General features: G+C 37.5%; 1 protein-coding gene across 1 annotated transcript in view; it reads left to right on the forward strand.

Moving 5' to 3' along the window:
• AGL (amylo-alpha-1, 6-glucosidase, 4-alpha-glucanotransferase) overlaps positions 1-15497 on the forward strand; it is a 74703-nt gene that overhangs the window by 52632 nt on the left and 6574 nt on the right. The window contains exons 24-30 of the mRNA XM_049765837.1: positions 1076-1178; positions 4180-4405; positions 5845-5956; positions 7153-7288; positions 8499-8611; positions 10814-11025; positions 12592-12689. Of these exons, the coding sequence (XP_049621794.1) occupies positions 1076-1178; positions 4180-4405; positions 5845-5956; positions 7153-7288; positions 8499-8611; positions 10814-11025; positions 12592-12689 (1000 nt within the window). The remainder of the gene's footprint in view (positions 1-1075; positions 1179-4179; positions 4406-5844; positions 5957-7152; positions 7289-8498; positions 8612-10813; positions 11026-12591; positions 12690-15497) is intronic.

Genomic DNA, 15497 nt, shown 5'->3' on the forward strand with positions numbered 1-15497 from the left:
TTAGATTTGGCAAGACTCAATGGAATTACTTACATCTCACCAGGAGCTGACAGGTAGAAGGCTAATTTTTAACTTTTGTTATGTTGTTACTTGTAGGTACCACAATGAACAGTATTGTGAGAAGGATATACCAGCAGAATTCAGGATCATATTTGAAATACTGGAGTGTAAAGGATATATATGTGACTGGGTGCAAACCTAGGTCCACACATAGGAATTTGCTCTCTCCAGAGCCATATCCCTGTTCCTAGTCTTTATTATTTTTTATTTATTTAAAAACCCTGGGGCCTGTGAGGTGGCGCTAGAGGTAAGGTGTCTGCCTTGCAAGCACTAGCCATGGAAGGACTGCAGTTCGATCCCCCGGCGTCCCATATGGTCCCCCCAAGCCAGGGGCAATTTCTGAGCACATAGCTCAGCTGAGCGTCAAATGGGTGTGGCCCAAAAACCAAAACCAAAACAAAACAAAAAAAACCTGTGTTTATTTTTTTTGGAGCCACACCCAGCAATGCTCTGGGGTTACTCATGGCTCTGCACTCAGGATTACTCTTAATGGTGCTCAGAAGACCACATGAGATGCTCGGAATCAAACCTGTGTTGGCTGTGTGCAAGGCAAGCACTACCCACTTTTCTATGGCTCAGCAACTTGCTAAAGAATTCTTTTTGGTTTGGGGACCATATCCAGTGGTGCTCATGTCTTACCCCTGGCTCTATGCTCAGGGAATCACTCCTGAACTGGACAGTGCACACGGAACCATATGTGTTATCAGGGATTGAATTTAGATCAGTCACATGCTAGGCAAGTGCTTTATCTTCAATACTAGATCTTTGTCTCATTTCTTTAGAGTGAATAATCAAATAAACAAATAAATAAAAAAGTGGGATCTAGCAAGTCAGAAATTAACTTTTCATCTGGAATGTTAAAATGACTTTTCTGAATGTAATTGTGTTTTAGACTTTTACTCTACTATATAGGTTATAATTAGATTTTTACACCACTGCTATATAAAGGAGTTCATAAACTTGCATCTATTCATAAAATTAATCATTATTTCTTGTGGGTTTTTTTTTTTTGTAGGCTTACCTCATTTTTCTTCTGGTATTTTCCGCTGCTGGGGAAGGGACACTTTTATTGCACTTAGAGGTATACTCCTCATTGCTGGACGCTATTTAGAAGCCAGGTGAGAGACATTTTAAATAAATTTGCAATTATCTTTAATTGAATAAAACTCTTTAAACCTTCTTTCTTCTTCATCTATTTTCAGTGTTTTAGAGGTATGTTTTTCTTGAACATTTTGTTACTTTTATGGGTTTGTTTTTTTTAGGTTTTTTGGGGGGAGGGGTGTTCGGCCACACCCAGTGACACTCAGGGGTTACTCCTGGCTATGCACTTGGAAGTTGCTCCTGGCTTGGGAGACCTCTTTGGCCCCTGTTGTTGCTTTTACATATTTATTTAGTATTATCAGAATTTCTATGAATCTAAAGAAAGCATTAAAGTTTTACTAAACACTTTAGTCTTTTCAGGTCATAAATGAAGTTCTCTTCATTTGCTATTATATTTCAATATATTTCAATATTTGCTAATATATGTATATTTGTTTGTTTGTTTGTTTGTTTTTGGGCCACAGCCAGTGGTGCTCAGGGTTTACTCCTGGCTATCTGCTCAGAAATAGCTCCTGGCAGGCACAAGGGACCATATGGGATGCCGGGATTCGAACCAACCACCTTTGGTCCTGGATTGGCTGCTTGCAAGGCAAACACCGCTGTGCTATCTCTCCAGTCCCAGTATTTGCTAATATATTTTAATGAGATTAAAATGCATAATTACACACTATTATCATCGTTCACTAAGCAGTTTCTAAGACTGACAAATACAAAGTATTTAAGAATTCAAGTTAACTATTCAGTAAAATTTTGGCTCTACCACTTTTAATTTCTCTACTGTGAGGATACTGCTGACTTTGGGAATCATATAGAAAAAATGGCATTGTGCTTTTTCTCTATTTGTTGACCTTATAAGCTACAGTTTTAAATTTTATGGACTTAAAATGATGTCTTATTAATCACAAGAACATGACTTTAGTGCAGGTAGAAAGATAAGCTCTTGAGTCTATCTTTGGGTGCTCAATTCCATTCTATTGTTCTGAGAGCCTTTTTATTCCAGTACCACACAATTTTGTCTACTGGAGCTTTGTAGTATGGTTTAAAGTTAGAGAGAATAAGCACTGTGTGGCCTTGATAATTCCTGGAACCAAAGTACTCATGTACCACTGCCTTTTAGGGCACTTTCATTGAACTCCAATCTGATTGGCTAAGAACAACTGGAAAGCACTTTTTGCTCACCACAACAAAACAAAACAAAATAACATAAAAGTTATAAATAAATAAACAAAATTAGAAAAGAAAAGAAAGATAAGCTCTTGAGCAGTGCCACTCAAAGAGTATTTAAAAAATCAACAATGTCAGCATCATCTGAGAGTTTGTTAGAAATGTAGACTTTTGGGCAAGAGAGAGAACTTCATGGGTAGAAGAAGGCTAGTAAGACATGCGAACCAACACCACAATCTCCCATAAGCACCACAGGAAACAAATCCCTAGAGCACTGCTGAATGCAGCCCCTACCCACTCAAAAGACAAAAAAAAATTTTTTTAAAGGTAAAATTTTGATACCTCAAATGCTGGGCTTTCTTAAATCTAAACCCTGGAATGGGGAATGGGGAAGAATTGCCAAAAGAAAATCTATGTTTCACAATGGCCCCAGGTAATTTTCAGCTTTCCAAAGTTCCAAAGATTATAAAGATTTGTACTGTTCTATAAGGTAAAACTTTCAGAAAAAGAAAACATATAATTTACTGGTTTACTGATAGTCTATGTTTGACATCAGAAAAATAACTGAAATTCCTCTTCAAATGACGAAACACTTGAGCCAGAGTTATGATAGTACAGCAGGTCCCTTGCATGCAACTGACTGAGTTCAATACCCAGTATCCTTCACGGTCTCCAAGTACCACCAGGAGTACTTCCTGAGAGCAGAGCCAGGAATAACCCTAGGCACTGCTGGTTGTGGCCCAAGATCCAAAAAATAAAAATCAATAAAAACTTTTTAAAAATTGGGGCAGGAGCTGTAGCACAGTGGTAGAGCATTTGCCTTGCTCGTGGCAGACCCAGGACGGACCATGATTCAATCCCCTGGCGTTCCATATGATCTCCCAAGCCAGGAGTGATTTCTGAGCACAGAGCCAGGAGTAACCACTGAGCATTACCAGGGGTAGCCCAAAAACCAAAAACAAACAAACAAAAAACCTTTTTAAAAATAATGTTTATGTCTTATAAAATCTAATTTTTCTACACCTGAAATATAGTATATATAACTTTTTTGCTAAGGTATAAAATAAGAAATTTTCTTATTAACATAATCATTTTGGAACCTTAGAAATTTGAAATTCTTCTCCAAATGTTTCTAAGTGACCATGATTAAAAAATAAAAAATAGAGCATAAAGATTCAGGATTACATGGTGGTTTGGGTTTGGTCCAGTTTACCAAATTACTATCCTGGTGCCAAAGTACCAAGCGACAAATTATTTGTTTCTATGCATGTTATATAAAATGGTTTACCTTATATAATTTTTGACAACTAAATAAACTAATAAACAGTGTCTAAAAACAGTGTCTGCCATATGGTAAATATTTATAGAGTTGGGGGGATTTCTAGGGTTTTGTTTATGTTTTGCTCTTGAGTACTCTACCAGATGAAAGAAGCTGCTGAAAACTGTTATTAAAACAAAAGCAATATTTTCTTACATTTGCATATCTTATTTTGCTCTTAGTATCTATGTTTTTAAATAAATTCATGTTTTTAGTTACTAGAGATTGAAATATCAGGGATTTCAAAAGTAGAACTTAGAGCTATGAAGGATGTAAAAAATTAAACATCTCTGTTGGAAAAAAATACCACGAAGAGTAGTCATATGAATTGCTTTTGAAAGATATAGGATATAAGGTCAAAGATTCTGACATTTTATTTAATGTGTATTCTATATTATCATGACCTCTTTCTACAAGAATACAAAGAAATAATTGCATGACAAAAATGCTTCTGAATTTTAAGTGCCTTTTTGTTGACAATTTTTCAGTGTTTTTTTTACCCCTGTCAAATTACATACCTGATTCTGTTGTTTTAGGAATATTATTTTAGCATTTGCTGCTACCCTGAGGCACGGTCTCATTCCTAATCTCTTGGGTGAAGGAACGTATGCCAGATACAATTGCCGGGATGCTGTGTGGTGGTGGCTGCAGTGTATTCAGGATTACTGTAAAATTGTTCCAAATGGGCTAGATATCCTCAAGTGTCCGGTTTCCAGAATGTACCCGACAGATGATTCTGTTCCTTTGTCTGCTGGCACACTGGTAAAGACCATTTCTTGAAATATTTTTTTCTTAGAAAATAACCTTTGTCTTCTAATATCAAAAAACATGTAAATAGGGCCAGGGGAATAGTTCAAAGGGTTGGAACACATGTCCAAGTCAGCCCCTAGAAATGCATGCCCCACACCCATTCCATCACTACCAATGTATAACCTAGAGGTACCAGAGCACTGCAGGATGTTGTCTTGGTGACTTGAAGCTTCAATCGAACAATGAACTCGGATTGGGTTGGCGTGGATCATCTGGAGTGGCCAAGATGCCTAAGCATTGCTTAGGCTCACCTCCCTCCAAAAATGCCCCGTGTAATTAAAAAGCAAAAATCTTAATCTTAACCTCTTCTAATATTAATTTTATTTCACATTTGTTGATACTGTGAGTATTTGCAAGAATAAGACTATTTCTTGCTTAAAAAATTAGAAACATGGTAGAGTAATGTGTATGATATGTTCCTATAATGTGGTCTTTACAAAAAGAGGTATAAGGAAAATAATATGTAGTTTCATGAAAGGGGAAAAGATGCAGGGTCTCGGTAAAGACATAAAAATTAAAGTAATAAAATTTCACCTAAACTGAACCTCTAAAACTGAGTCAAATTTTATTAGAGAAGAGGAAAACATTAAAAGCAAAGATAAACATAAAACACAGTTTAAGACCTACTGCCCTATCTAATCTTGCTGCACTTTGGACACCTGTAATTTGTGGAAAAAGAGAGCCTTGTCAACCCATTCAAGGAGTCCAGAATTTATTTTCTGAACAGTGTGGAGTGAATAAGTGTTTGAGTGTTTTTTTTTCCCACTTGAAAATGATTAATGACACTATAATCTTGCCACTTTTGATCTGCTTTTGGTTAGTTTGTTTGATATGTGAGAATAGACTTCTAAGCTACCTTAGGTCTAGCAAATACACAATTCCATATGTGTATATATATCTCTATATTTTCCAAGAATATTTGTCCCGTTTTTTTACTTGAAGTTTCACTTTAGAATATAATTTATCGGGGCCGGGTAGGTGGCGCTGGAGGTAAGGTGCCTGCCTTGCAAGCGCTAGCCAAGGAAGGACCGCGGTTCGATCCCCCGGCGTCCCATATGGTCCCCCCAAGCCAGGGGCGATTTCTGAGCACATAGCCAGGAGTAACCCCTGAGCGTCACAGGGTGTGGCCCAAAAACCAAAAAAAAAAAAAAAAAAAAAATGAAAAAAAAAAAAAAAAGAATATAATTTATCATCATGTTTGTATATGTGGATAAATAAGGATAGTAAGCCAATTTAAAATTTAGATTTCTATATTATAAGCTAGATTTACTCACTACCGAACAAGTCAATCTAAAAAAATTTACAAGTTCATAAAACTTTAGTCACAGCATTTAAAGGAAGAAAGAAAAAAAGCTACTTTTAACAAATAACCCCTTTTCTGTTTCACACAGGATCAACCATTGTTTGAAATAATACAGGAAGCGATGCAAAGACATATGCAGGGAATACAGTTTCGAGAAAGGAATGCTGGTCCACAGATTGATCGAAACATGAAGGATGAAGGTACATATCTTTAGGAACCTAGTAAAGCTAACCCAGTAAAGCTAACAAAGCTAATGGTCCATTTCCTCTATATTTCCTATTTCCTCTATATTCCTTTTAGAGACATGTTTGTGATGTGTTGCATATTTTTTCATCTAAGAAAATTCATGCTTTATGTGATTGTAGTTTTTCTTTACCTGTTAATTTGGAAAAAGCTGAAAACTGTTAGAAAGTTGAAAAAAATGTACAACAGAATGTACATTTTCAGAATGTGTTCTGAATCCTTCCCCCAGTTTTCTGTAATGACTCTTATATGATTATCATAGAATACCAATGTCAAGAAATAAGCATATACTAATACTGTTAACTAGATTATAAACCATATTGTTTTTGCCAGTCTTATATGAAAGTATAGGTGTGGGTGTGACTCTGCAGTTTTTCACTGTTTCTAGCTCATAGCTGAACTCGGGACCATATGATATGCCAGGGTATGAACGTGGGTTAGCCTCATGCAAGGCAAGCACATTGCTTGTGCCTGGAGAGAGTAACATCTCTCCAGCACCCCCAATTTTTTTTAAAGTAGAATAAGGGACCAGAGAAATAGTACAACCATCTTCCTGCATCTTTTTTACTGTGATGTCAAATAGCAGGGCCATTGGATCCCTCAGATAGCTCAGGTGGCACCAGTTTCAACACTCTTGCCAGGCAAATAATTTAAGCCATTAAAACATCTTCTGGGGGAATGGAGAGATAGCATGGAGGTAGGGCATTTGTCTTGCATGCAGAAAATGGTGATTCGAATCCCGGCATCCCATATGGTCCCCCGAGCCTGCCAGGAGTGACTTCTGAGCATGAAGCCAGGAGTAACCCCTGAGCACTGCCGGGTGACACCAAAACCAAAACAAACAAACAAAAAATCTTCTGGGCTCTTCAGCTCATTTATTCCAAATGGTACACACATTTTCTTTGTATGTGTAAGGCACTATGTTTATTATTTTTACACTTAGAAGTTATGTTTATTTTCTTGTTAATGCAAACAGTGTTAGAGTGAAAATCCTTGTACATTTCTTCAAGTGCATACAATTTCTCTCCAGCTAAAAATGAAATTGCTGTGTGGTAGAACTAGCATGTCTTCAACTTTTATGCCTTTACTAAATTGCTCTGCTGAGAAATTACTCTAATTTATCATACCTCTTGGTTTTTTTCCACCTGTTTAGGTTTTAATATCACTGCAGGAGTTGATGAAGAAACAGGATTTGTTTATGGAGGAAATCGTTTCAACTGCGGCACATGGATGGATAAAATGGGAGAAAGTGATACAGCTAGAAACAGAGGAATTCCAGCCACACCAAGGTTATGTTTAGTGTATAACACTCATATAATTTTACCCTCTTTAAAAATCAGTTTGTGGGACCTGAGCAATAGGACAAGAAATAGGGCATGTGTTTTGCATGTGGTTGATGTGGGTATTCCAAATGGTGGCTCACTGGACTCCAGGGTTTCACCTGGCAATAAATGAAAACTTCTCTGATACTGGAATCATCCTGGAATCAAACCAAGCAGGGCCAGATTCGAGGCATATACCTTTAGTTCTTATACTATCTCCTCAATCCCTTGCAGATTCTTTTGAGAGTCTATTTATTTTTGGTACATAATTAAATTATTTATTTTCTTTTTATTTTCCTTAAGTGTGGCTTTTGGGAGAGGCAGATGGCTCAGAGAACTGGAGCACATGCCTGTATGTGGGATTTAAAAGTTCAGTACCACACTGAAACCAAGGATTACCTGGTTTGCCAGTACCAAGCTGGGAGTAGCTCCTGAGCAAACCAAAAATTTTAAGTATATGAGAGCTTCCACATTTTAGTGCTCCTTCCCCGACTCTTTAATTCTCTATTTTTATAAACCTCCCTCTCTGATACTTTCATCTCATTAGTCTTTGATTTGTTTGTTTGTTTGTTTTTATTTTGGACTATACCTGGTGGCTCTCAAGGGTTACTCCTGACTACTCAGAAATTACTCAGGAATTCTATGGGATGTCAGGGATAGAACCCTGGTCAGATCCTCTGGTTGGCTGTGTGCAAGGCAAATGCCCTACCCACTGTGTTATCACTCTGACCCCAATCTCTGATTTGTTTTTGTTTTTGTTTTTGTTTTTGGATCACATCCTGCAGCGCTCAGGGGTTACTCCTGGCTCTACGCTCAGAAATCGCTCCTGGCAAGCTCAGGGGACCATATGGGATGCTGGGATTCGAACCACCATCCTTCTGCATGCAAGGCAAATGCCTTACCTCCATGCTATCTCTCTGGCTCCAATCTCTGATTCCTTATTCCTATCTTTTCCCAGCCATCAGCCACTCCTTATACTCCATAATTCCACTTTACCTCAGAAAATATTTTTAATATGCTATGAAAGTAAACAGTGGCAAAATAGTAAAAAAAAATATTGGGTATGAATACACCTTTTTATAAAGTGAGAAGATTTTATATTCCATTTTATGATTCATGTTATAGTATTCATCAGAATTATTTATTGAATTCCATGTATATTTATTTTTAATTTTAGAGATGGGTCTGCTGTGGAAATTGTGGGCCTGAGTAAATCTGCTGTTCATTGGTTGGCTGAATTATCTCAAAAAAATATTTTCCCTTATCATGAAGTCACTGTAAAAAGACATGGTAAGCTGTTCATTTTCTTTCCATAGAAACTTCAAATGTATTGTGTAAATTCTTTTTTTTGTTGTTTAGTTTTTTGTTTGTTTTGGGGTCACACCCAGCAAAGCTCTGCACCCAGGAATTGCTCCTGGCAGTGCATAGGGGACCATACCTATATGCCAGGGATTGAATCCAGGTAGACCGCATGCAAGATAGGTGCCCATTGTACTATGTCTCTGGCCCTTATTTAACATTTTAACCTACATAATCACTATTTGACTCAATATTTGGAAAGTTTAAGATTCAAATAAACGAAAAATCACTTCTTACTTTTATGAAAATTGTGACAAACTTGATTACCAAACCTATTTCTTTTTAAGTTTGTATTCTTTTAGACCATTTCCAGCAGTGTTTTGGGGGCCATGATAGCTGGCCTTTGATCTTTGTATATGGCCCCCATTTATAGACATAAAGTATGTGCTTAATCATTTGAATCATCTCACTAGCCTACTAACCAACTTAAGCCTACTAAGTAACAAACTTGAGGAGTTGAGGCTAACACCAACTCTGCTGAATGCTGATCCCAGTTCTGTACTTAGGCGTCAGTCCTGTTGGTACTTAGGTGATCATATAATGCTGAGGGTTGAACCAGGTTCCATCACAGGCAAGGCAAATACCTTAACCCATGTCCTATTTCTCTGCCCCATAACCATAATCTTTATAACAACTTTATTTGTTTTGGAATTTATTTTGTTTGTTTATTTGTTTTTGGGCAACATTCAGCAGTGCTCAGGGGTCACTCCTGATTATGCATGTAGGAATGACTACTGGCTAGCTTGGGGGACAACATGGGGTGCTGTGGATCAAATCCAACTCAGCTAAAAGCAAGGAAATTGTCTCTTGCTGAACTATAGACCCAACCCCTAGTATGGTTTGTTTGTTTGTTTGTTTGGGGACCACTTCCAGCAGTGCTCAGGGCATATTCCTGGCTCTGCACTCAGGGATTACTCCTGTCAGGCTTGGTGGATCATGTGGGATGCCAGGTTTTGAACTCAGGTGAGCTGCATGCCAGGCAAATGCCCTATCTACTGTATGAACACTCCAGCCCCCTCCTTTTTTTTTTTTTATCAATTTGAACTGAGATATGAAAAGCATCCTAATTATCGCCTTGTGCTTTTCTTTTTCCTTAATATGGCAGTAAGCAGGGTTCATTTTTTTAAGAGTTATGAAATTTTTATATATTTTTCTAGAACATTTCTCCACAGTAGAAATATAATGTATGCCATATGTATCAGTTTAAAATTTTCTACCTCCCTTATTAAAAAGTACAAGTAAATAAAATCTGATAATATATCTTAATATCAAAAGAGAAGCAGGGGAGCCAGAGTGATAGCACAAGAGTAGTTTGCCTTGCATGTGGCTTACCCAGGACAAACTGTGGTTCGATCCCCGGCATCCCATATGGTCCCCAAACCAGGTGCGATTTCTGAGCGCATAGCCAGGAGTAACCCCTGAGCATCACAGGGTGTGGCCCAAAAAAAGCCAGAGCAAGAGAGAGAGAGAGAGAAAGAGAGAGAGAGAGAGAGAAACAAGGACCAGAGCAGTAGTACAGTAGGTAGGGTGCTTGCCTTGCAGTAGACCCACTCAGATTTGATCCCCAGCATCCTATATTCATCCACTGAGTTCAGCAAGATTAATTCCTGGGGCTGGAGAGATAGCATGGAGGTAAGACGTTTGTCTTGCATGCAGAAGGACGGTGGTTCGAATCCCGGCATCTCATAAGGTCCCCCGAGCCTGCCAGGAGCAATTTCTGAATGCAGAGCCAAGAGGAACCCCTGAGCACTGCGGGGTGTGACCCAAAAACAAAAACAAAAACAAAAAAAAAGAAAGGTACCTGAGCACAGAGTCACGGGTGAGCCCTGAGCACCACCAGGTATATCTCTGCACACATAAAAGCAGACTAGCTTCAGTTCAAGGGCCCAATAAACAAAACTGTATTAAATATATGAGGAACACAAAGACAAATCAGAGATTATTATGTAGAGTCTAATTTGTTAATGCAAAATAAAAAGATTATTTTTTCTTTCAGGCTAGTAATGATTCTATTACTTTTTTTTGATCCTGTTACTTTGTAAAATTGAGTAATTTATTTCCCATTATTTTTGGTCATAACTGAAGGTATTGATTTCCTTTTTTAACACTGTGAAGTGTCTTGTCATATTTCAGGAAAGATGATGACAGTGTCATATGATGAGTGGAACAGAAGAATACAGAACAACTTTGAAAAACTATTTTATGTGTCAGAAGACCCCTCAGATTGTAATGAGAAGCATCCTCACCTCGTTCACAAACGTGGCATATACAAAGATAGTTATGGAGCTTCAAGCCCGTGGTGTGACTACCAGCTCAGACCTAATTTCACCATCGCAATGGTTGTTGTAAGTTACTTATTTCCAATTTTCAAAAAATTATGATATGATTTGCTTAGTTCCTTATTGTTTTTTGTTTTCAAATTCATGCAGTTGCTTGAAAATCACTCTTTGTTAGGTATTTTTTTTTGTTTTATTAATATGTTAATAAAACCTTATGCCTATGTCCTAATAGTCAATTTAAAAAAAGAAAAGAATGAATGGTGACTGATGAAGTGTTCTCTAATGTTTTTCACGTCAGAGCACACAGAAAGTGTTGGTATTTGTACAACACACAGAGCAAAATAATTAGGCTGCCAGCACAATACTTAATACAGTACTTAATACTGATTAATTTGTTCCCTCCATGATCACCCCAACTCCCTTGAAAGCCAAAGTGGCTCCTCTTGTTAGTTGGAAAGCCTTGGACTAATAAATTAAAATTGGATAGCTTAGATTTACTTTGTTTTATTTGTTGTTTTGCCCTAATTTATCTTTCCAAAATTTCTAGAGTCTCTTTTTATCACTATTTATTCAAAAATAAACTATAGGGATATTATGAGTTAGAAAAAGAAGCAAGATTGGGCTGGAGAACAGTCCAAAGGGAAAAGTGCTTCCTTGCCTTCCTCAAAACCAACTCAGGTCCAGTCCCAATTTCACATATGGTTCTCCAAGCACCACAAGGAGTGATCATGAAAGCAAAGCCAGGAGTTAACTCTGAGCATAGTCATGTTCCCCCCCCCCCAAAAAAAGGAATAAGTATAGGTCCATTTTATCTAAAATAATATGAAAAGTAGGGCCTGAGAGATAGTTACAAGGGTTAGATGCTTGACTTGTGTATGCCTGACTCCAGTTCAGTCCCAGTATCTGATACCATATTATGACCACCTGGGCACCACTAGGTATCTTCCCTGAGCACAGAGCCAGAAGTAAACCCTGAGCACTTCCAGGCATTAAAAAAAAAGTACTAAACATAACAGTATTCATTATAATAGAATAAAGGTCATTTTAGTTCACTGTACATTTGATTTTATCATTTTAAATTAAGGCACATTTTAATCACCAAAACCTTCTCACTATATTCTTTATATCAGAAACAAATTTACTCAAGGCTGGAGAGAGAGTACATTATATAGGGCACTTGCCTTGTTCATGGTTAAATTGAGTTCAGTCCCTGGCATCACATAGAGTATCCCAAGGACCACCAGTGTGTGACCCCAAAACAAACAAAAGTGCCAAATTTACTCAAGCTTTTGAAATGAAAGCACTTTGGTATTTTACTATATCCCAGAAGTAAATATTAGGTAGACACATTTTAAGGAAACTACTATAAATCTGTGACAAATGAATTCATTGGGTGTGAGTGTATTCTGCCTTCCTTGTAGCTGTGGCAGCCACACAGTGGCAGTGACACAGGAAGCAGTCACCTCTAAGAGCTCTCCTAATTTCTAAAACTAAGAACTATATTTTCAAGTTAGTCCCACACTTCTGTATATCAATAGACATTTGTAATCAAGTTCTGAATGTTCCACTGTATGTCAACATAAATGTTCTATGATTTTAAAGTGCTTGATTTTTGTTTTTGAAATGTATTAGGCTCCTGAGCTCTTTACTGCAGAAAGAGCATGGAAAGCTTTGGAGGTTGCAGAACAAAAGTTGCTTGGTCCTCTTGGCATGAAAACTTTAGATCCAGAGTAAGTTATAACTTAAGCATTAATAGCATTAATATTGTATTTAATATAGTTAACTTAAATTTTAGTATGAAAACTTTGGAGCCTGAGTAAGTTGGAATAAGTATTATAAATGTTGAAATTGGCCCTGGGATGTAGTTAAGGCATAGAGCACTTTCCTTGCATGTGCAAGACCTTAGTCTGACCTGAATCATCACTATACATACATATATATGTATATACACATATATTGATATATATCACCATGATTTTTATCCAAAAAATCTCTAAAATTGCACTAAAGATTCTAAAATATTTTCACCAAATATCAGTGTTTGAATTATTTTTGACTTTTTCTATATCCAATAATAAAATTCTTTCATTTATAAAACAAAAATATCACGAATATTATCTAGTGTCTTTTTCTGATTGCAAAGGTAATAATGCTCAGTTATTGTGGACATTGCAAGTATAAATGTATTGTCTTCTCAGAGACGATTTGTTTCTTCTAAGTTGCTGTTTTCAAGACTTTCTATGTGATATGTGTATGTACCCATTTTATGACTTTTAAAAACTTTTACATTATTTGTTTACTCCATGTGATGCCAAATGAAGATTTTAATCTATCCTTTTAACACAACCACCCATTCCTATTCTTTCTATGTGAACATTTTTTGTGTGTGTTTATTGGCCAAACCTGATGATGCTCAAAGAGTACCCCTGGCTCCGCACTCAGGAATCACTCCTGACAGACTCGAAGAATCATATGAGATACCAGGGATCAAACCCAGATTAGATGGATGCAAGGCAATTGTTTTACCCACTTTGATATCACTCTGGCCCCACCAAACACATATTTTTTAATAGCAATGCCAGGGAGTTTGGGGGCCTTGCACATATCAGCCCTCTTTTTAAATTTTAACTAAAAATTTTATAATTATATGTATTTGCTATATTGTACATTTTTAAAAGTTTTCTAATTTCTTTTTTCTTTTATTTTTTAAAGACAGGGATGACAGGGCAGTATTGAGGCCTCCCACTATTTTTGTGTTGCTATTGATGTCTTCTTTCAGTTTGTCAACAAAGTGTTTTAAATATTTTGCTGGTCCCTCATCGGGTGCGTATATGTTTAGGATTGAGATTTCTTTCTGTTGTACATATCCTTGATTATTATTAAAGGTCTATTTTTGTTCCTTATAACGTTTCTGAGTCTAAATTTATGTCATCTGAATATTAATACAGCTGCTCCAGCTTTTTTAAGGGAATTGTTTTCTTGGTTGATTGTCCTCCAATCTTTGATTTTTGAATCTATGTTTGTTCTGACTATTCAGATGTGTTTCTTGTAGGCAGCAGAATTATGGATTCGGCTTTTTTTGGGTGGGGAGGGTCACACTCAGCGGCACTCAGGTGTTGTTCCTACTGGCTCTGTGCTCAGAAATTGCTCCTGACATGGGGGACCATATGAGATGCCAGGATTCGAACCACTATTTGTCCTGCATTGGCCATATGCAAGGCAAATGCCCTACCACTGTGCTATCTCTTGGGCCCCTGCATTCGGCTTTTTGATCCATTTTGTCATTCTGTGTCTCTTAACTGGTGCTTTTATTTAGTCCATTGATGCTGAGAGAGATAACAGTATGGGATTTAGTGTCATCTTTATGTAAGAGTTTGGTATGTCTGTTGGTCTGTTTTGTCTTAACATAGACCATTCAGTTTTTCTTTTAAGGCTGGTTTTGAGTCTGTAAAGTTTCTGAGCTATTGTTTATCTGTGAAGCTATGTATACTTCCTTCAAACCTGAAAGTGAGTCTGGCTGGGTGCAGTATTCTGGCAAAGCATTCAATCCATTGAGTATTGTCACTATATCCCACCACTGCCTCTGGCCTTGAGGGTTTCTTGTGAATCTTTTGTAAATCTTAAGGATACTCCTTGGGCCGGAGAGATAGCATGGAGGTAAGGCGTTTGCCTTTCATGCAGGAGGTCATCGGTTCGAATCCCGGCATCCCATATGGTCCCCCGTGCCTGCCAGGAGCAATTTCTGAGCCTGGATCCAGGAATAACCCCTGAGCACTACCGGGTGTGACCCAAAAACTACAAAAAAAAAAAAAAAAAAAAAAAAAAAAAAGGATACTCCTTAAGGATACTTAAGGATATTTTTGATTTAAGATCTTTTTGATCTTGTTGCTTTCAGTATTCTATTTCTATCTATGGGATTCATCACTGTGACTAGGATATGTCTTGGGGTGATTTTCTTTGGGTCTCTACTAGCTGGTACTCTTCAGGCATGAAAAAATTTGTTGCTTGCAGTCTTTAGCTCTGGGAGTTTCTCTGCAATGATGTCCTTGACTGTTGATTCTTCCTGTTGATTTTCTTCCTGGGTCTCTGGGACTCTAATAATTCTTATGTTGTTTCTGTTGACTTTATCAAAGTCTTTTTTTTGTTGTTGTTTGTTTTTGGGCCACACCCGGCGGTGCTCAGGGGTTACTCCTGGCTGTCTGCTCAGAAATAGCTCCTGGCAGGCACGGGGGACCATATGGGACACCGGGATTCGAACCAACCGCCTTTGGTCCTGGATTGGCTGCTTGCAAGGCAAATGCTGCTGTGCTATCTCTCCGGGCCCTCAAAGCCTATTTTCATCTGTTCAAATTCTTTGAGTATTTTTTCCATAGTCTGATGATTTGCTTTAATGCTCTTTTCTAATCTCTTCTGTTGTACAGAGAGTTGTTATGCATTTCATCTTTTAGCTCACTTATTCTGTCCTCAGCTGCTGTTACATGTTGGAGAGGCTTACCAGTGAGGTTTTTATTTTATCTACCAAGTGTTTCAGACCTGTT

This window comes from Suncus etruscus, chromosome 19, assembly GCF_024139225.1.
Source record: "Suncus etruscus isolate mSunEtr1 chromosome 19, mSunEtr1.pri.cur, whole genome shotgun sequence".
NCBI classification, from domain to species: Eukaryota; Metazoa; Chordata; class Mammalia; order Eulipotyphla; family Soricidae; genus Suncus; species Suncus etruscus.